General features: G+C 43.6%; 1 protein-coding gene across 11 annotated transcripts in view; it reads right to left on the bottom strand.

Moving 5' to 3' along the window:
* MTO1 (mitochondrial tRNA translation optimization 1) overlaps positions 1 to 23,014 on the bottom strand; it is a 1,525,874-nt gene that overhangs the window by 1,487,424 nt on the left and 15,436 nt on the right. For 6 of the 11 annotated variants that reach the window (XR_011205508.1, XM_069243963.1, XM_069243962.1 and 3 more), the window contains exon 2: positions 1,202 to 1,264. The exons of 3 other annotated variants lie outside the window; for them this stretch is intronic. Coding sequence is in view for 5 of the 8 variants with exons in the window: in XM_069243960.1 (XP_069100061.1) it covers positions 1,202 to 1,264 (63 nt within the window). In the remaining 3 variants the exon portion in view is untranslated. Of the gene's footprint in view, positions 1 to 1,165; positions 1,265 to 16,412; positions 16,758 to 23,014 lie in introns of those variants that run through there. 2 more of the 11 variants (XM_069243967.1, XM_069243965.1) reach the window with 2 other exon arrangements.

The following is a 23,014-nucleotide window of genomic DNA, read 5'->3' as shown; positions in this document are numbered from 1 at the left end:
CAGTTGTCAGGAGTTTAGTAGCCCACTCTAGAGGTTTAGTTAGCTGGAGGCTACACTATAGTGGTAAAACCAGTTTGGGGGCGTGTTCCCCCTCTCTGTACCAGTCTCCATGCTGTCTACAGGAACAAAAGTCATCCTGCTCAGGGGAGTTGAGCCAGGCAGCCCATCAAAGGCAGATGGTCCACCTAGATTACCTATTCAGTACAGTACATGGAATTTTCAGCATGTCCTCATCACAAGTGAATCACAGTTCATTGGATTAAGAGCCTCAAATGCATGATAGGAACTCATTTCTTCTTCTTTTCCTTCCTCTCTTTACTTTTCTTCCCTTCATTTTGCAGGTCGCAACATGTATTCATTGATTAATTATATATAAATGTAATGGCCAGGTAAATATTGTTTTGTGCGGATGATAGTCCTATATGCTTAGGGGATCGAAATATCAACCAAACCACTCTGACCCACATGAATTTATAAAATTGCTCTATTGGGTGCAGTAGTGTTTTCTTTTAAGAATTTATGTGTCCTTTTGATTCTGTGTCATTATTGATGTCACAACCTTGTTCTTTTGCCTGTTTGTGTGATATCTGCTTTGGTGCGCCCGGTACAGGTACATACCCCTAAAAGAACAGATTTTAACTTTTTCATACACATAAATTAAAGATTGTTTTGAATTTTTCCTGTGCATTATTATTGTTCACTTAGGGCATTACCCTGTTACGTGTACACTTAGTGACCATTGTTCCATATAGCTTTATGACTACCTTAGGTACCTTTGGGTTCCCTTGTCTGTTAGTAACACTTTTAGAAAGGTGGCATTTTTCTGCCTTAGCCATTTGGAGCCTGCAGCCTGTTTCTGGGTTACATGACTGCGTGAAGCTGACAGTTGGGCTTGGTGTATTCTTCCTATGCAGTGTTTTGTTTCACTGCTCACCGAGCTGAAGTACACACACACTGAAAAGAATCTCTGGAATGCAACTCTTAGTCTAGGAAATACACTTAATAAATCGCTCTGCGAGGCTCATAAAGGAAGGTAAGTCCAACCGTACAAAGTGCACATTTAAAATGGGCGCAATAATGAAATGAAAACATGTACAAAGAATCTTCAATCTATTAACAGCACATATATATGCAAAGATATATATATACATACATACATACATACACAATGCAAAGCAGATAATTAGTAAAAGTTCATCACCATGAGGCACAGTTGCTTCTTCATCTTTCTCCCACCAACTTCAAGTCGTAGACCACAGATCAACTGTAAAGAGAGAAAGAGAGATATATCCTCACGGAAAAGATGACTGGCATCAGCGTCCCGACCCAGTCAGAGGTCTCAGATTCACTTCACAGTCAACCTTTGGTCTCTTATATACCTTAAACAAGCCTGAGAGGAGATTTCTAGAAAAAAAAAAACTCGCTCCGCAATTTGTTGTTCAAAAATGCTGGCTACTTCAGGTCAGTTTTGAAAGGAGCAGGTTGGAACAGGCCAAGATCCCAAGGTACTCTCTCAAAACAAAACCGTTCCCTGCCGTACCATAATCATCATCCTAGTACGCTCTGATCTCTCTAAGCCCTTGGTTAGGAAGAACACGCAGACGCGTAGAATAAAAATATGAGCAAAAAGCACACTGCGTAACATGGGCACGGAAAAATACTTGCAGCTTCTGCACTTCTTACATCTGCAACTCTAACGTGGCAGTGGCTAACTCTAAAATCAATAGGCAAAATGAAGCTGGTGGTCACTAAAGTGACGATGTGCTGCTAGTCTAAGGGCAACGTGGAGTCAGTGGTCAAAACACAAATATCATTAGACAGCCAGCCACACACACAAAATGGAGCTTAGGTGTGCCTGGATAGACGATCACTGTAAGGATGGGAGGGAAGAGCTGGGCACAGCCCCACTTGCACTTGACTAGGCTGTGTCCTACCTCCACACAAAAGGGCTGCACACCCCGTTAGTCTGTAGCCAGGGCAAGGAACACAGGGCACCTGTGCACTTCAAAGGCATGCCTCTAGAAGTTTCTCCCACTTGATAGGCAGAACTGGGTATACATACTGGACCTCAAACACCAACTCTTCATTATACTTCTGGATCTATGGATACTGTACTAGAAAGAACTATTATGCTGCTGAAGGGACTGCCACGTTGCTGGACTGCTACTCTGAAGAACTGCTGCACTGCTGTTCTGACCTGCTGCCTACTGCCATCTCGCCTGGGTAGGGAGAACTGAACCTGCATCTGTTGAACCCAGGACCCAAAGAGACTCCAAGGGCAAACTATCTGGTATCCCGACTAGAGCCTCAGAGACAGAAGGCTCCAACAACCTTGACCCCAGCACCTGGACTTTGACATCCATGAATCTATCTTGCCAAGTGATGCCACCCCAGTTCTGTACCCTCGGAACTGGGTCTAAGGTGTTCTGCCAGCCTCTGTGGCTCCGGCAGAACAGATGCATCTCCTCTTCTCCATGGGCCAACCCCAAGCAGAACTGACACATCACAGCAACTGCGTGTATATCCACCATCGGAAAGACCAGCATCACACTGGAGTTCCCCGCCTCATCGGAACCTCAATGGCAGAATTTGCACTGCAGCTCCTCGGAACTGATGCATTGTTCCAACTGCGCAATGCATCCTTGATGCAGGACCTCCCATCATAAGCTCTCGTCAGACGGATAATCTCCAAGGAAGTAGGACCTCACATCACAGCATCTTGGAACCAACGTTTTGCTTCGCTATGCGGTACATCTTTGACGTGGACCCTCGCAACTCTCCACAAAGTTAGTACTTAGTTCAGCATGCCCAACTGTGTCCCTGTAGCTGGCCCACACTCCAGCACGGTCAGCCTGAACTTAAGACTTTGTCCTGGTCGGACAAAAACAGATATCCACAGTTGGTGCTTTGTGGTGCTATTTTCCCTGAACTCTATAAAATTGCATATCTTCAGTTCTACTGCTTGGATTTTTGTCATCTTGTTCTTGTTTTATTTATTAAAAATAACTATATCACTAACTTGGTGTGGGAACCTTTTGTGTTGTGTTTTTCACTTTAATACAGTTTGAAGTGTTGCACAAATACTTCACACATTGCCTGTAAATTAAGCCAGACTGCTCCATGCCAAAATACCAGAGGGTTGAGTACAGGTTAATTTAGGGTTGGCTTGTGCCTCACCTCAACAAGAGTTGTGGTTCCTGTTGGCCGGGGCAAGCACCCCAGTCAACCAACAACCCAATTTCTTACACTCATGCTAAAGTCACAAGATTGTCTTCTACACAATGAAGACTATGTCACATTTTTCCATAGCTATCATACCAATATAAACTGCAAACCATCCTCATGCTTGTAAACTCTAAGCCGGACTATGCCAACAGCCTATATCTTGGTGGTCCAGCATTCATTATAAGCAAAATACAATCTCACCCAAATTTCTGTTGCAAGGCTTCTTCTCCGTCTTCACCCAAGAGAACGCATGAGCCCAGTCTTGCTATTGCTCCACTGCTACCTACTGCAAGAAGCTTTGCCAACAGAGCCTCCCACAGAAAAGCTCTATATACAAGTTAAATTCAAGCAATACCAACCAAACAGAACAATGCGCTTCAGGCTTGCACCACTTATCATACCACCTTATCGTAAGAAATCCACAGGAGGCACTTCTTTCTCAGTATAAGCTGCCAAGCTCTGGAACTCACTACCAGTCAGCATTAGAAGCACCCATGAGCATATACACTTCCCAAGACAGTTAAAAACGTGACTATTTCCTAAATAACAGCAACTCCTGAATCCAGGCTACCAAGCCCAAAAAACAGTTACACCCTCAAGCACAATTCTCAGCTTACAACTCAGAAACTGCAAACACAACCAGAAAACTTCTTTCTTTATGCAGGTAAGCAAAAAGGGCTGATCTATGGTTCGCTGTGGCAATAAATAATTTAGTACTTTTATATTGGCATGATAGGTATGGAAAACATTAAATTGTAACTTATACCTACTAAATTCGCATATACATATCTGCTATGAGAGTTGTCCAGCACTGTACAGACATAAAAAACACTACCAAATGGACAGGCATGGAACAACTGAAGAGATCTGTCACACTGCATGGTAATCTATTTATACCCCACCCCACTCCCTCTGAGGGTGCCATGGACTGCTTGTAGGAAAGTACCTTCTTTCTTGGTATGGTTACTCCCTTCTCCGCCTGATGTCAGTGGGTTTGACTGTGTTCACTAGGATCCTGCTAACCAGGACCCCAGTTATTATGCCCCCCCCCAAATAAAATACTCTATTTCATCCCACAATTGGCATACTTGTGCCCCCATACAAGTCCCTAGTATGTGGTACCCAAGTACACAGGGCATTGGGGTTCCAGGGGATCCCTGAGCTGCAGCAGTTATTCTGCCACCCATAAGGAGCACATGCAAAGGGTTCTGCAGGCCTGCCATGGCAGTCTGCGTGAACAGGTTGCATGCACCCGTTTTCATTATAGGTCACTGGACCAGGTCACTATAAGTCATCCCTATGGTAGGCCCTCTCAGTCCAGAGGGCAGGGTGCAGGTACCTGTGTGTGAGGGTACACCTGCACTAACAGAGGTGCCCCCACAAACTCCAGATCCATTTTCCTAGAATTTTTGAGTGCAGGGACGCCATTTTACACGTCTACTGGATATAGGTCACTACCCATATCCAGCTACATAATGGTAACTCCGAACCTAGGCATGTTTGGTATCAAACATGTTGGAATCATACATCAGTACTTTTGCAAGTATTGGTTGTATGATCCCATGCACTCTGGGCGTCCTTAGAGGACCCCCAGCATTGCTCCTACAGCCTTTTGAGGTTTTCCAAGCAGCCCCTGCTGCTGCCACCTCACAGGCAGGTTTCTGACCTCCTGTTGCTTGAGCAGCTCAAGCCCAGGAAGGCAGAAGAAAGGAATTCCTTTGGGAGAGGGGTGTTACACCCTCTTCCTTTGGGAATAGGTGTTACGTGGCTTGGGAGATGTAGTCTCCACAAGCCACTGGTATGCTTCGAAGGGCTCCGCTGTGTCTTCTGGACTTGGTCCCCTCTTTCCACAGGTCTTCCTCTTCAGGAATCCACCATTGGTTTCTTGCGGTCATCTCTGGGTTTTGCCATTCTGTTATTTTCTTTTTTAGTGGGTGTTCTGGGGAAATTCTAGTAATTTACTCCTCCTTTCCTGGTTGCTGGGGGGGGTGTTGTGGTACTTATCGTTGAGTGTTTCTGGTACCCCCAGTGACCCCTACACATTCCACTTACCCCCACCCAGGTGACACTCTCACATTCCATTTTTTTTAGTATATGGTTTGTGCTCCCCTTAGGTCCACTATTCTTTATTGTGTGTTACACTATTTGCACGGTTTTCCAACTATTCTTATGCCTATATCTGACAACTTGTGTATAAATCTTGTCTATTACTTAGCTCCTAAGAGAGTATTGCCTCTAAAGTGATTGTGTTATCATAATCAAGTACCTTTATTTTTTGTAACACTGAGTGTATTCTATCATGTGTGTAGGTGCTGTGTGACTACAGTTGTACTGCATAAGCTTTGCATGTCTCCTAGATAGGCCTTGGCTGCTCATCCACAGCTACCTCTAGATAGCCTGGCTTCTAGACACTGCCTACACTAGACTAATAGGGGATACCTGGAATAAGGGGTAGGTACCCACTACACATTAGACAAGCTTCCTACACTGCTCAGACCACACTAATCTTGAGATTCAAGTGCAAAAGGGGTACTTAGCCCAGTTCCTAAGAATTCATAATAGATTGGGCCCAGGACATCAGGAGTAAAAGGCCTAAATATCCATGGCTGAGCCCAGTAGCCCCTGCATCCTGTGCAGCCCTCTGAATGGTGTTTTGACATGCATTACTGAACAATTCTGGATAACTTTTATATAGTTCATTCACTGTATGTCTCAAACATCTATACAATCGGACTGCTTCTTATCTCAAGTAGACATTTAGATATGGGAGGATAATTAAAATGTCCATCCCTACAAGTCTCTGGACTTCTCTCCCTCTAACCCTCCCAGCACAAAACCACAACTAAACCAAACAAAACTCAGTACAGTAACCAGATAAGCATGCTATATCTTCCAAAATACCATAAAGGACCTGCAGAGCTGTTCGCAGATAACACCGTACTGAAAATCATAAAACTGCATGCCTATCTCTTCCACTGCATCATCCAACACACTGCTGCTAGCTGTGTCCCGTTACACAACTGTACCTCATTGGTCATCACGCACTGCAAGTAAACTCTTGCCACATAGGCTCAAAACAAACAACATCCTTCCAACCACACAGCCTACATGTATGCTACTGATGTAGGCAAGCACTTCACCACCTGACATATGGGTAGTGAGCTCTATATGAATGCTACAATACAATTCAACTGACTCAGTGGTGACACTACATTAGAACACTCACACATTCTAATTCCATTAGACAATCTGTAGCATGTGACCAAGAACGTACTATACATGTAACTAATGTATTAACACATCTGGCACAGCATGGAGGTTTATCTTGAAAATTCAGAACCTCTTATGTTTACACACATCCAACAGCTATTGCCTCTGGACATAATCTCCCTTAGGACCTTCTTCTTGGTCATTTTCCATCCTGCTGATAAAGATTTGCCTATTTCGGTCTAGGCTATCTATTTGAGACATGTTGCATATACTTTGTGGGCTTCAGCCGCCCATAGGCTTCCCATTTGTTGGCTCCATTGTAGCTCTCATATCTTTCTCCCCATTCGTCCATGGCATGCGTTTGTCGTGCCTCTTCCTGGGTTTAGCCTCCCACAAGAGCAGGGATCAAGTACTATATCAACACACTGATCACCATTTCAGCATCTATGTTAGGAACTACTTTATCTTTTTCCTAACAGCAGTTCACATGAGCGCTTGTGTTTCACTCTGAGCTCTCTGAAAATAAGCCTGTAAATCTTGTTCTTATCTCCTCACATTTGCATGGCATTCAAAGACTGAGATCAAATGTTAGACCTTGTTTCCGAGGGCACATGTTTAGTTTCCTTGGTCTGACTTCAAAGTGAGTGGTTTTTTTTCGGCTAGAATGTGAAGGGGGGGGGATGGACTACTATACTGCTCAGAAATGGCATACACCCCAAAACCCTCCATGGCTATCAGGAGCAAAGGGGCCAAGTCAGCCCCTGGTTTCAAGCTCTTTCACAAACACTTCCCAACAGACCGTCTCTCTGTAAGAGCGAGAGAGAACGGATTCTGTGATCTTTGAGCTGGTGCTGTGAATGGGTTTTTTAGTCTCTTTTAAATATTCTCATCTGTCCAACAAGCTTCAATAGACAGAATGTTCATTGAGGTACTTTTTCTCTGATTGCTTTCCTCGCCATCATTACTTCCTTAGACTTGCTTGCCTGACACGTCTCCCCCTGCTTGTTTTACTTCCGTGGGATTTTCCCTTCTCTGGGTGATGACCTACGAGCCGTATCAGTCTTTGCCTCAACATTCACAGCCATCGAAAGTGCTGCGGAAGTAGAGGGTCTTTAATTTCTCTGTGGAAATCAAAGCTGTCCTGCACACCTAGCACATCCTGCATGCCTCAACACTAGTGCCTTTCTCTCGCTTGCCTCTCGGCCCTCTGGATTTTGAGTTCAAAATGAAAATATCAGTGTTGAGGTCTATATGTTTTGTGGTATTTCATTTTCAGCTGTTGCAATGAAGTCTGCAGTCCTTCGGGAAGCGGCATCACGTTTCATTAGTAGAGTCCGTGGAAAGCAGTTGATACCTTGCCTAGTTTAGAGGAGAAAAACTTCAGCATGTTTTTAAATTAACATGTCACAACCTTTATACAGCTACATCCAAAAGCAAGCATCAAAATTAACCTCTTTACATCTACTAAAAACGGGTTTGCTCCTCTTGCAGCATACCAGAGAAGCTCAATCTTCTGAGAAATATTAATGGACCTGTGCAGCGCACATTACACCTGCATTTTCTCTTTCCTGTCCGTAACACATATTGCTCATGCTTTTGTGTTGAACTTGGTTTTATTTCCGAAGCACGTTTCTCACCCCTTATTTCACACTGTGTGCAGAATCTGGGTTCTTCAGCCGTGCGCCTACCTCAGGTGTAGCCTCCGCTGCTAAGCAAAGAGCCAATTCATATTTATGATTTCCTGCTTTTATTTTAAATTATGTGAAAGTGAAAGAGGTTAGTGTGGACCTGCTGCCTGCGCATTCCAGGCTCAGAGACATGACACGTGAAAAACCTGAGGCATTCTTTACAAAATGCTTCAAGGACGTAGTTAATTTAAATTTTTGTAAGTTGTAACATTTCAATCGAAAATGGCTTTCGAGTTTCTGTGATGCATTTTAAATGCGTCTTACTGTTCTGGGGGTAGTGGATGTTAGCTAAGCCTGTTATCCTCCTCTGTTCTCCACTTTTCACAGCACAATTGTTCTCAAGCAGGACTAAGAGAGCCACTCTTACTCACCATGCTCCCTCCCCCAGCAGAGCTCACAGTGAAACTTCAAAGCAGTGATAAATCCAACCACCTGAAGCAGGAGTCTCAATACTCGATTGCTCTTGCAAGGAGGCAGAAACAGCTGCTGTGTGCCATTCACAATATTTTAGTCAACTTCTGGGGTGAGAGCACAGAAAAGAGAAACATCATCTCCCATCCCTTGAAGGCTGCTCCCACAGCACTGCAGTAAAAAGACTACAAGCATTCAACTTCACATAATTCAAGACAAGGCCACACGTTAAAGTGCTGTGGGCGTGTGACCTCCTAATATTAGGCTAAGGTGACACGTAACAGGACAGTGACATCTACTACCCTCAGAGGTAGACTCAAATCTTTTGGCTCAGACAGGAGTAATAAGATCATCAAAAACAAACAATGAGAACCAATTGCCATAAACAATCAAAATATTCAATGAGTAAGTAATTTATACACACCATGACCTGTGTGGTCATGAATCACAATACCAATTTAGTAAAGTTTAAACATTTATTGCCCTTATACTAACAATGCTAAAGTCACGTAAATTATGCAGAAAACCAAATGATAGCAATACAGAAACAACACAGGCTGTCCAAATAGCCTGAAGAATCTCAATCTAATAATAAGTGCAATCACTGTTAAACAATCCAAAAGAATTATGCAAAAACAACAACAGAATTATTTGAGAAATAATTTTCATTAGCTGTACAATTGAATCAATCACAATCAATTAATAAACATTTAATTTAATAGTTGGGACAGATATCCTAGCTACCAAATTCTAATTACGAAAACGTGTGGGGCTGGGCTGTGTCACATGCAAAAATAAAAAAGGCAAAAATTACTTTGGAAAAACATCTAACTATGGCGCTAATAAAACTATGCGGTTGGATTTCTGAAGGGATAATCCTGCAAAGGAAAAACAAATGTACATTGGTTATACCTCTCCTGAATGAGAGAGCAGTTAGCAGAGTCTTCATCAGCAGAGCACGGAAACAGCAGGTCTTCAGCAGTCAGCATCAGGAACATGGAATGGGGCAACAGTTCAGTAATGTTGGGCCTAATGTAACTTAACTGTTAAAATCATAAACAGCTGAACAAGAACTGAACAGAACACAACAGAAACAAAACAGAATCGGACTGCACAGAAAGCTAAACAGAAGCTGACATACATCACCAAAAGCTTTGCTAAGGTAAAGTCCCAAAAATCACTAGCTAAGCTTCTATTCGACAAGACTATGAGGTGTGATAGTGAGCAGCCAATTGCACTTAGTTCCTTTTCCATTTGTATCTTTCTTCATTCCCTCTTTAAGCTAGGCTCATCTTCATGATCCTCTCCGGTCGGCAATTTCCTCATAACTATAACTTCATAAAAACAGCAGCACAGAACACGACATTTAGCTAACATTACTTCCTTCCAGTAACAAAACCTAGTTGTTAAAACTTGCAATATTTATCACAAGGAAGTATAGAGGGAACAGCACTTAAAAAGCAGTAGCTTTCCACTGTGAGCTTTTAATACGACGTCTAATAAACAATGTTTGCAAAAGCATTTCAGTAAAGTCAGCAAAATGTTTCTACATTGTACTTCTTGAAAAATACTAAAAACGTAGGCCTTCTTACTAATGCCAGTACATGAAGAATAAAACAATTCTATTATTCAAACCATGTTTAGTACATTATTTTTCAATTAATTTAAAATCATTAGTTTTGTAGTACATGTGGTTATAATTAATCAAAATACATTTCACAGTTAGTCATTTATTATTTCACATAGAAATGGTAGCGGACACCATGTCGACCACAGTTTAAACATGCATGTTCTATTTTTTTCTAGCACGTTTCTCTATTTCGGCCTTTCAGTACACGTTAATCCTTTCACTTCAGTTATTCATATTTTATTAATAATGCTTGCTCTCTAACAATTCCTCCTATGATGGCAATATGTGCCATCACAAAAGAATACTTTAACCAGTTCATTACTGAGAAAATTTAAAACTTAGTTGTTTAGTACATCTACAGTTAGGCTTTCGACATTCTTCAAAATTTCACAAATTATGAACGTATCTGCTTCTTATCTTTTCCATTTCTATTTCTTCCGTCCTCTGTTTATTTTTCATTCTTTGTAATTGTATGAATCTATACAGTTTGTAAAATCCGATTATACATATGAAACCCACAACCACTAATAATAATGGTTCCAGTATCATTCCCACAGCACCCTGACCAAGATTTCCCATCAATTTCCCATTCTAGTGAAACTTTTACCTACATTTTCCCCACATACATGGTTGCTTCAGGTCCTTCAAGTAAGAACTCAAACTTGTCAGATTTCTAATATAGCTCCTAATTCCTTTACAGTTGCCTGGGATAAAAGTGCAACAATGTTGGGCCTTAAGCATCCTACAGACTCCGCCCTCTTTTGCTAACTTGCTAAAAGGATGTCTAGTGCAAGGCGGTTCTGAAGAACCATCGAATGTACCACAGTAATTTCTGTATCCATGAAAATTATTGCCCCAGAAAAATCTATTAACCTTTTGTCCACAGTGGTTGACAGTTTTCTTATTTTCATGTCATTCAAAACAACTCCTATAGAAGGAATAATTGTTCCAAATATATACCCAATTATTTCTGAATAACTTGCACTTTTTGATCTTGGTCTTAAGTTCCCATGAGTATCATCTATGTTGTCAATCTGGCATATCCAAGGTAACAAGACCCATACCATCCACTAGGGAGACAATAATAGGCATTTCTTCCACATATATAGTATACACCTGAAATTGGAGGATCTTGTCCATTTTGCCTAAAGTCCCATTTATATTCCTAAATAGAAATACAAGGCTGCATTCACTCGTTCACACAAACGTAGGGCCTCATTCCAAACCTGGGTGTCTCATGACCGCCAGGTCCACGGATGGTGGTCGCACTGTCACCAATGCGACAGTCCGACCACCATATCACAAACAAGGCAGTGGTGTAGGAAAGTAGCCTCTTTCTAGCATGGTTACCCCAACTTTTGGCCTGTTTGCGAGTGTGTGTCAGTGTGTTTTTACTGTGTCACTGGGATCCTGCTAGCCAGGACCCCAGTGCTCATAGTTTGTGGCCTAATATGTATGCTTGTGTAGTGCCTAACTGTGTCACTGAGGCTCTGCTAATCAGAACCTCAGTGCTTATGCTCTCTCTACTTTTAAATTTGTCACTGCAGGCCAGTGACTTCATTTACCAATTTCAATTGGCACACTGTACCCCTTTTACAAGTCCCTAGTATATGGTACCTAGGTACCCAGGGCATTGGGATTCCAGGAGATCCATATGGGCTGCAGCATTCTTTTTTCCACCCATAGGGAGCTCAGACAAACTCTTACACAGGACTGCCATTGCAGCTTGTGTGAAATAATGCACACACTATTTCACAGCCATTTTCACTGCACTTAAGCAACTTATAAGTCACCTATATGTCTAACTTTCACTTACTGAAGGTTAGGTGCAACGTTATTAAGAGTGAGAGCACCCATGCATTAGCAAAGGTGCCATTTCCCCAGACTTTGTGAGTGCGGGATGCCATTACACGCGTACACTACATATAGGTCAATACCTATATGTAGCTTCACAAGTTTAACTCCGAATATGGCCATGTAACATGTCTAAGATCATGGAATTGTCCCCCCATTCCAAATCTGGTTTTGGGGAGCCAATTCCATGCATCCTGGGGGCAGCCCAGTCCCAGGAAGGCAGAAAAAAGCATTTCCTCCGAGAATCAGGGTGTTACACCCTCTCCCTTTGGAAATAGGTGTTACGGGCTGGGGAGGAGTAGCCTCCCCCAGCCTCTGGAAATAATTTGAAGGTCACAGATAATGCCCTTCTTGCATAAACCACTCTACACCAGTTCAGGGACCCCTTCTCCCCTGCTCTGGCAGGAAACTGGACAAAGGAAAGGGGAGTGACCACTCCCGTCCATCACCATCTCAGGGGTGGTGCCCAGCGCTCCTCCAGTGTGTCCCAGACTTCAGCCATCTTACTTTGCAAGGTGTGGGGGCACTCTGGAGGGCTCTGAGTAGCCAGTGCCAGCAGGTGACGTCACAGACCCCTCCGGATAGGTCCATTCCTGATAAGGTAGCCAATCCCCTTCTCAGGGCTATTTAGGGTCTCTCCTATGGGTTCTCTTCAGATTCTGCTTGCAAGTTTCCTTCAGGAATGCTCTGCAACACCTTCAGCATCCTCTGACCTCGGATCAACCGCAGCCTTCTCCATGAAACGATGCAACTGCAACAAAGTGTCTACAAGAGACACATTTCTTCAGCAACCTCAGCTCCAAGTCAGCAACTGCAACAGTTTCCACGGTGTGCATGCTCTGGGGACTCCTTGTCTTCATCCTGCACCAGAAGGACTGAAGAAATCTCCCATGGAGTGACGGAGTCAATACCCTGCTCCAAGCAGGCACCTTCCAAGGTGACGACCGGTACCCTGAGACTCCTCTTACGGCGACGAGCTTGCTCCTAAGGACACAGAGGGTGGACATCATCGACAAGACTGTCCTGAGGACCTGCTGATGCAATTTGGAGGAGGTAAGACCTTGCCTTCCCCGAGAACGACGGTACCCCGGTGTATTGTGTCTTCACCTCCAGGGGCCTGTGTGCACTCTTTGCAAAATTCCTTCATGCACAGCCTGGCCCAGGTCCCCAGCACTCCATCCTGCGACACTCAACTCGCTGAGTTGCTCTCCGGTTACGTGGGACCTTCTTTTGTTGTGCTGCATCAACCGCGTTTTGCACCTCCTTTGAACCCAGATCCCATGGCTTCTGGGGGTGCTGGCTGGCATCCTGAGGGCTCTCTAAAGTGCTGAGAGCCCCTCTCCCTCCTCACCCCTCCTGGGTCCATCCAGTGCCATATTGATGAAAAACACACTTTTGCCGTAGCCAAGGCTTGTTGGCGCCTTCCAACACAAAATCTCATCTGCAACGATCTTCACGCTGTCGGACATCTTTTGCATCACGCAGAAACCCGCTGGCATCTTCCTAGGGTGCATATCTGCAGTCTTCAACTATCCGGGGACTCTTCTTTTGCACCCTCTTCTGGGTTGGCAGGGGCTCCTTTCCTTCATAGAACTTCTTTCGACTTCTGGACTTGGTCCCCTTCCTTTGCAGGTCTTCAGGTCCAATAATCCAGCAGTTTTTCTCTGCTGCAAAATCCCAAAAACGAGGTGCAGTGTGTCCTAAGGAAACTTGTAGTACTTTACTCCTGCTTTTCTGGGCTCTGGGGTGGGGTGATTTACTTACCTTTAGTGTATTCTTACTCTCCCAGCGATTCTGCACACACTACACTTGTCTAGGGGTAATTCGTGATTCACATTCCACTTTTTTAGTATATGGTTTGTGCTGCCCCTAGACATATTGTCTCCCATTCCATTCTATAGGGTTTCCTACTGTTTGCATTGTTCTATGACTATTTACTTGTCTAATTTTGGTGTCTAGTGTATATATTGTGTATAATACTTACCTCCAGAAGGAGTATTGTCTCTAAGATATTTTTGGTAATGTGTCACCCAAATAAATACCTTTATTTTTGGTAACACCGAGTACTGTCTTTACTTGTGCATAAGTACTGTGTAACTACAAGTGGTATTGCATGAGCTTTGCATGTCTCCTAGTTCAGCCTAAGCTGCTCTGCTATAGCTACCTCTATTAGCCTAAGCTGCTAGAACATTACTACATTTCACTAATAAGGGATAACTGGACCTGGTAGAAGGTGCAAGTACCCAAGGTACCCACTACAAGCCAGGCCAGCCTCCTACAGGTGGGTGCTGCGGGATGACTGCCAGCACCACCAGGATCCTGGATCCCAGCCGTCTGGCAATTGCGGCAATCCCAGCGCTGCCCTGGGGATTCGATCTTGTTCTCTGCCAGTGGTTTCATGCCAGTAACACCGACATGAAACTGCTGGCGGAGAACTAGTGCAGGGGGCCCCTGCACTGCCCATGCACTTCGCATGGGCAGTGCAAGGGCCCTTCTAGCAGGCACCGTCGCAATGTTCGCTGTCTACTTTGCAGACAGTGAACTCTGCGAGGGTACTGGTGCACCCAGCCGCCTCCAGCATTGCTGCCGGTTCTATTATGAACCGGAGACAATGCTGTAGGCAGCTTTCCGCGAGCACAGGGGCAGAAACTGTGGTTTCCGCCCGCTGACCTAGTGGGAAGTCCATAATAGCATCGTGGAGGAGGTTGCCACGTAGGCGGCGGCCTCCCTGTCGAGGAGTCGGCGGACCGGCTTTTGGCCTGCCAACTTCAAAATAAGGCCCTAAGTATCAGATCTGGATTGAGGCCTGGTTATACAAAGCTTCCCTATAATCTAATGCAAGCTTTCCTTGAATGTTAGTTACACTATATGCATGATCATTCTTATTATTTAGTTTCACTAAATCCTTTTCTATTTTCTCCTTCATTGCCTTTCTTCTATCATCAGTTTGAGCCAGGAAACTCTTCTCAATCGGTGAAAGTATACATGTCAGGTTATTCCTATGAGTATATGCAGTACCAAATGTCAGTGTAGGCTCAAAGAAACCTCCTACAATGTTTTTTTAGATTTAGCAATGCTACTCAAGTGTTGGTTAACTGAAAAAAAGAAATAACTGGGTCAAAATTCGAATAACAATACTGTATGTACTCCTGATTATAAAGCCTTGTTAATAAAATACTATAACTTATCCCATATGTTAATGGTAATCTATAATATGTAATCCCTTCTTGCACTGATGAAGGAATTTATGTACACAACATCCTCTCACATCCATACTCTCAACATATTCATACAACAAACAATAGAAAACATTACAGGAAAGATCTCCTTGTGAACTGTTTAATTCTCATCTTTATAAAACATGTCTAACTCAGAAAGTGTAGTAGTCTCTTGTATTAGAGAAAGTGTTAAAGTAGTTTCAGCCTTATCAGAAACACTCGTGCCTACAATCAGTAACAAACTTATCAACACACACAACTGCCAATCCAACACACATACTTGCACCCATTGTTTCTATTGCGATTCATTTCCACAGACTATAAAGAATCAAAAAGTGGAAGAAAAGAAAAATATAAACTTAACTATGCAGCCACAATCAAATTAATCAAAAATCATCTTCAGTCTTCTTTGAGAATATTTACAGCAGCTTTCAGGCTCTCCAGAACATGTCAAAAATCAGTTTAGCAGCTTTGTCAAAATCAGTTTTAAATGTCTCTTTAGTTGATCACAGTCTGCTGACCACTAATTATTATTTCCAATGTATAATGTCTTTCTTGGTCATTTGACAATGTAATTTCAAAACTCATCTTAATTATGATTAAAGTTCCAAAATATTGATTCTCAAGATCAAAACAAAATAACAAACTTGTGTTCCCACTCATCAGCTGCAAGATACACCCATTCAGGACCTGAGTAGCTTCAGCTTGCAACTTTATTTCTTTTTGATTTTTGACTTGTACTTATTTCTCCTTCACTCAGCTCTGTTCCTTCTGTTGTTTCTGCTTCCTTATTTATGCTTGGTAACACATTAGGAACTTTTTCAGTTGCATGCAAAGAAGGCCATTTATCTCCTTTTACAGTTTTTCTAGACAGTGATGGCACAACTGGGTGTACAATTCTTTTGGTTTAGCAGAAATCTGACAAGTTCTTCCTTGACTTGTTTTAACTTGCACCATTAGCTACTTCGGGAGGAGACAAATCTGTGTAATTTTGATTCAACTCAATTCCACTCAGCTGTTTCAGGAAATGAGATTTGCTTTATCTCTTTTTCCCCCAATCCTCTACTTCTGGGAGAGTCCTCCGGCTCAGACGTGACTCTCCTGCTAAATCCGCTTCCACTTCTGCGGATAGAAGAGTATCAGGATTATTATCAATTTAATCTTTCAGAGGAGTACCTGGATCAGGATCGTCACCAGTTTGCACTATCTTTACTCGTCCTCGGTCTCTTGCTCTGTCTTTGTCACTTGCTCTTCTTGGGACTGTACAGTTTCTGCTGCTGCTCTCAGGAACATTGGATCTTCATCATCCAAAGGATACTGCACTTGAGTGTAGCTGGCATGGATCCAGTTTGGAATTCCGGCACCCTGCACACCAGTCGTTGTTACTAAGATAGCCTGGAAAGGTCCCTTCCACTTAGGCTCCAAGGAAGTCTTTCGCACATGCTTCTTGATCACCACCCAATCACCAGCCTTAAGACTGTGACACTGGTCTTGGGATGGTGGCACGGCTTTAGCTTCCACCTGGTGAGACAAAGAGCGAACCACATCAGCTAGACCCTTGCATTAATCCAGCACCAAGTCATCTGTTACGCTTACATGCGCATTCGCAGGAAAAGCTGGCAATATCATGGCTCTGCCCATTAATATCTCATTAATAGCTGCACACATCTTTGCCAATTGAGCTTTCAAAGTTCCATTCATTTGCTCTACTAATCCCGAAGCTTCAGGACCGGAACTACAGTGCAGCTTCTGCTCAATGTTTAAGGCTGAACATAGCATTTTTATCACCTCATTATTGAAGTGACTTCATCTATCTGATTCTGAAGAGGCCGGAACACCAAATCTTGGGATCAACTCCCTAAGTAACAGCTTTTCTACTGTGAGGCTATCATTTCTAAGTGTAGGGTAGGCTTCAATCCAATGACAAAATATACAATCGCCAACACCTACCTCAAACCACCACACACAGGCAATTCAATGAAATCTATCTGCATTCTCTTAAATGGACCACCTGATCTTCCTATGTGACTGTTCTCTTTCCCATGTTCATTTGCTAACATGTAACGCATCTGTGACAAACTGCTTCTGCAACCTGTCTAAATTTTGAATTGAACCAGGATTCTTTAAATATTCAAATCATTGCCTCTCTGCCAATGAGAGTTTGACCATGTTAGTATGTAGCCATTTGTGCCACTAGACAGTTTGGCAACACTACCTGCCCTTCATTTAAAACCCAAATTTAATCAATTTCTCTCCGATTACAACCCAATTTTATCCAGCTTCTTTTTTCATCATCTGGAACCTCATTTTATAATCTTTAAATCTCTTCACAAGTGTCAACCACTGTCAACAGAAAGCTTTGACTTGTGTCATCAGTATTGGTCACATTTTTCCATTCTTCATTGAAAGTGGCACAATTCAGTGCACAATATCTGGCAATTTGATCAGCATATGCATTGCCCATGGAGATAAAATCATTTGCTTTTTGACGTGCAATACATTTCACAACTGCAATTTTCTCAGGTAACTGTAAATCTGGTAACAAATAATGAATCCTATCCCGATTTCTTATAAGGTAAACAGAAGAGATCATAAAACCTCTCTGGGACTACAACTGCTCAAAGTTGTGTACGACACCAAATCCATACTGTAGAAAAGTACCATCTTGCCTGGCATGTTACCGCCATATTTCACTGTATATATGTTGTTTTAGTGTATGTGTCACTGGGACCCAGCCAGCCAGGGCCCCAGTGCTCATAAGTGTGCCCTGTATGTGTTCCCTGTGTGATGACTAACTGTCTCACTGAGGCTCTGCTAATCAGAAACTCAGTGGTTATGCTCTCTCTGCTTTCCAAATTCTCACTAACAGGCTAGTGACCAATTTCACCAATTCACATTGGCATACTGGAACACCCTTATAATTCCCTAGGGTAACCAGGGTATTGGGGTTCCAGGAGATCCCTATGGGCTGCAGCATTTCTTTTGCCACCCATAAGGAGCTCTGACAATTCTTACACAGGCCTGCCACTGCAGCCTGAGTGAAATAACGTCCACGTTATTTCACAGCCATTTACCACTGCACTTAAGTAACTTATAAGTAACTTATTTGTCTAACCTTCACCTGGTGAAGGTTGGGTGCTAAGTTAATTAGTGTCTGGGCACCCTGGCACTAGCCAAGGTGCCCCCACATCGTTCAGGGCAAATCCCCCGGACTTTGTGAGTGTGGGGACACCATTTCACGTGTGCACTATACATAGGTCACTACCTATGTATAGCGTCACAATGGTAACTCCGAACATGGCCATGTAACATGTCTCAGATCATGGAATTGTCACCCCAATGCCATTCTGGCAATGGGGAGACAATTCCATGATCCCCCGAGTCTCTAGCACAGACTCGGGTACTGCCAAACTACCTTTCCCAGGGTTTCACTGCAGCTGCTGCCAACCCCTCAGACAGGTTTCTGCCCTCCTGGGGTCCAGCCAGGCTTGGCCCAGGAAGGCAGAACAAAGGACTTCCTCAGAGAGAGGGTGTTACACCCTCTCCCTTTGGAAAAAGGTGTCAGGGCTGGGGAGGAGTAGCCTCCACCAGCCTCTGGAAATGCTTTGATGGGCAGAGATAGTGCCCATCTCTGCATAAGCCAGTCTACACCGGTTCAGGGATCCCCCAGCCCTGCTCTGGCGCGAAACGGGACAAAGGAAAGGGGAGTGACCACTCCCAGCTCCTCCAGTGTGCTCCAGACCTCTACCATCTTGGAAACAGAGGTGTTGCTGGCACACTGGACTGCTCTGAGTGGCCAGTGCCATCAGGTGACGTCAGAGACTCCTTCTGATAGGCTCTTACCTTTCTTACTAGCCTATACTCCTTCCTAGGTAGCCAAACCTCCTTTTCTGTCTATTTAGGGTCTCTGCTTTGGGGGATTCTTCAGATACCGAATACAAGAGCTCATCAGAGTTCCTCTGCATCTCCCTCTTCACCTTCTGCCAAAGGATCGACCGCTGACTGCTCAGGACGCCTGCAAAACCGCAACAAAGTAGCAAAGACGACTACTGCAACCTTGTATCGCTTCATCCTGCTGGCTTTCTCGCCTGTTTCCTGGTGGTGCATGCTCTGGGGGTAGCCTGCCTCCTTCTTGCACCAGGAGCTCTGAAGAAATCTCCCGTGGCTCGACGGAATCTTCCCCCTGCAACCGCAGGCAACAAAAGACTGCATCACCGGTCCTCTGGGTCCCCTCTCAGCACGACGAGCGTGGTCCCTGGAACTCAGCAACTCTGTCCAAGTGACTCCCACAGTCCAGTGACTCTTCAGTCCAAGTTTGGTGGAGGTAAATCCTTGCCTCCCCACGCTAGACTGCCTTGCTGGGTACCACATGATTTGCAGCTGCTCCGGCTCCTGTGCACTCTTCCAGGATTTCCTTTGTGCACAGCCAAGCCTGAGTCCCCGACACTCTAACCTGCAGTGCACAACCTTCTGAGTTGTCCTCTGGCGTTGTGGGACTCCCTTTTGTGACTTCGGGTGGACTCCGGTTCACTCCCCTTCTAAGTGCCTGTTCCGGTACTTCTGCGGGTGCTGCCTGCTTCTGTGAGGGCTCCCTGACTTGCTGGGCACCCCCTCTGTCTCCTCATCCAAGTGGCAACATCCTGGTCCCTCCTGGGCCACAGCAGCATCCAAAAACCCTAACCGAGACCCTTGCAGCTAGCAAGGCTTGTTTGCAGTCTTTCTGCGTGGGAACACCTCTGCACGCTTCTTCACGACATGGGACATCCATCCTCCAAAGGGGAAGTTCCTAGTCCTCTTCGTTCTTGCAAAACACCAAGCTTCTTCCATCCGGTGGCAGCTCCTTTGCACCCTCAGCTGGCATTTCCTGGGCTTCTGCCCACTCTCGACACTGTCGCTACTCTTGGACTTGGTCCCCTTGTTTTACAGGTACTCAGGGCCGGAAATCCACTGTTGTTGCATTGCTGGTGTAGGTTTTCCTTGCAGAATCCCCCTATCACGACTTCTGTGCTTTCTGGGGGTTGTAGGTGCACTTTACACCTACCTTACAGGGTCTTGGGGTGGGCTATTTTTCTAACCCTCACTATTTTCTTACAGTCCCAGCGACCCTCTACAAGCTCACATAGGTTTGGGGTCCATTCGTGGTTCGCATTCCACTTTTGGAGTATATGGTTTGTGTTGCCCCTATACCTATGTGCTCCTATTGCAATCTATTGTAACTTTACACTGCTTGCATTACTTCCTTTTGCCATTACTGCATATTTTTGGTATTGTGTACATATATCTTGTGTATATTTGTCATCCTCATACTGAAGGTACTCACTGAGATACTTCTGGCATATTGTCATAAAAATAAAAAGTACCTTTATTTTTAGTATATCTGTGTATTGTGTTTTCTTATGATATTGTGCATATGACAACAGTTGTATAGTGGGAGCTTTGCATGTCTCCTAGTTCAGCCTAAGCTGCTCTGCTATAGCTACCTTCTATCAGCCTAAGCTGCTAGAAACACCTCTTCTACACTAATAAGGGATAACTGGACCTGGTACAGAGTGTAAGTACCCCTTGGTACCCACTACAAGCCAGGCCAGCCTCCTGCACATACTATCTGTCTGTAAATATCATAATTTTAAGCCGTGATGAAATACAGCATACACTAGTAAAAGCCATCAATTCAGCCACTTGTGCAGAACATACTCCTGGAAGCCATGAAGGTTCGAGTACACCAGAAATAGTGCACACAGCATAACCAGATATCAAGGTTCCCACATTGTCTGTTAAACAGGAACCATCAACAAAAATTATTTGATCATTGTCATTAATTTTTCTCAAATCCTGAACTATGCGAAATTTCCAAACAGGTTTTCGCAAACCCATATTAGGTGAGTTACATGGGCTGCTCAGCACTTCTTTCAAAACCCCTTGTTCAAAGAAAAAAAACTACAATGACAGGAGTAACTCCTTCAATTATACCTGGTGCCATGTGACATTGGGGTGTTTTCGAGAAAACTGCACTAGGTTTAACTGAGACTGACTAGTCTCACTCCTTTAATTAGACCAATACCTTTCCCAGAAAGATCCTACACTTTTAAAATAACTGTGTCTTTTAGGTCATTAGGCAGGTCCAGTACTGTAAATGCAGGGAAAAGAGTAATCAATGGGAATTCATTAATCAAATTACAGTCAATTGGTAGGCACGATTCCTCATCATCACTATTTGTTTGAATGGCAATTCCATCACTTGTGCAAGTATTCAAACATTTTAATTTGCACAACAAACCTCTTCCCAGTAGACATACTGGACTGGAGTCACAGACTACAAATTTGTGCATGCCTTCAAAAGTACCAACTTTAACAGGAATCGGCTCAGTAATCGGATTTGTCAGATGCTGATTCGCTACTCCTACAACCTGTACTGTTCTCCCAGAAAGTGGCATATTGCGAACTTCTGCAGTTCTGACAGTAGAGCGTGTCAACCCAGAATGAAACTTAAAGATCCATAACTATTCCATTTACAGGGGGACCACTCTGTTGCACCTCTAATGAAGCTGCTAGCACACATTCTTTTTCACCTGAACTCTCACTCACAATGTCATCACTCAATTCATCCGTGTAAGGGATACTGTGTTATCAATTGGTGATTATTTTTACTTATCCCATGACCCATGTTCTGCTGAGGAACTACTACCTGCTGCTGTGCCACTGGAGTTTGAGGTATTGCTTTTGCTGCTGTTGTGCCATCATTTGCATCTGCTGTTGCATTTGCTGTTGTGGTACATTAAAACATGGCATCTTCTGTTGGGAAATTTGCATTTGCGGAATCTGCATTTGATTATTCACATTCTGAACATTTACCTTAGGATTCCGATTTCTCGGTCCTCTCAAATTTGGTATAAGATTATGTTCATTCATCTGCACAACATCTTCCTGCACTATCAAAGGACATTCCTGCTTCCAGTGTCCAAGACCCCCGCCCATGTGGCAAGTTAACATTTTCTTCATTGCTTGCTTATCACCTGGATTAACATTAGTATTCAAATCAACACGATTTCCATTTCCACCAACACCACGTCCTCTTCCTCTCACCTGTCCTTGATCCATAATCGCTTGTTTCTCTGTTGTTGTGGAATCCCCTGCGTCCCTGATTGTGCTCCTCTAATCTGCAATACCATTGCTTTTTCTTTCAATCTTTTCTGCTTCATGTCAATTTCATCACTGCAATATTTAGCAAACTGCAATACATCAATCTGTTCTGCTTGCCAGCAAATCAAATGACTATTAAGCAGATTACTAACTTAAGGTCTCAACCCCTGCACAAACCTGAACACAAAATGAATCATGTATTTGGACTCAATTGTCCCTGTACCACTGTAATGCTTGAATGTCTGCAGCAACCTTTCATAATATGCATGTATCGACTCCTTTGCTTCCTGAGCTGTCAATTTTCTGCCAATCAATATCTTTAGGAGAAATTCTCATTTTCAAAAATTCAATTACTTTGTCATAGCTTTTCATTACTTCAGGAGATGGTGCACCTGTAACTGGATCTCGTGGAGGCTCCCTTGTCGGCCAGTCAACACTTCTTTTGTGTTCAATCCATAAATCAGATAGGACCACTATTTCTAACATGTATATAAATCTTCCCACAAACATTTTGCAAGTTTCACAAACCAGTCTGCTGATACCATTCCACTGGCTTCTCTCGCCATCTCAGGTAATCATTTATAAATAACAAAATATCACTCCTGCTCCAAGGGACTTGAACATAATTCCCTTCAGTA

Source organism: Pleurodeles waltl, chromosome 7 (genome assembly GCF_031143425.1).
Source record: "Pleurodeles waltl isolate 20211129_DDA chromosome 7, aPleWal1.hap1.20221129, whole genome shotgun sequence".
Taxonomy (NCBI): domain Eukaryota; kingdom Metazoa; phylum Chordata; class Amphibia; order Caudata; family Salamandridae; genus Pleurodeles; species Pleurodeles waltl.
Note: the sequence above shows the minus strand (reverse complement) of the source record. Positions and strands in the feature narration are given on the sequence as shown.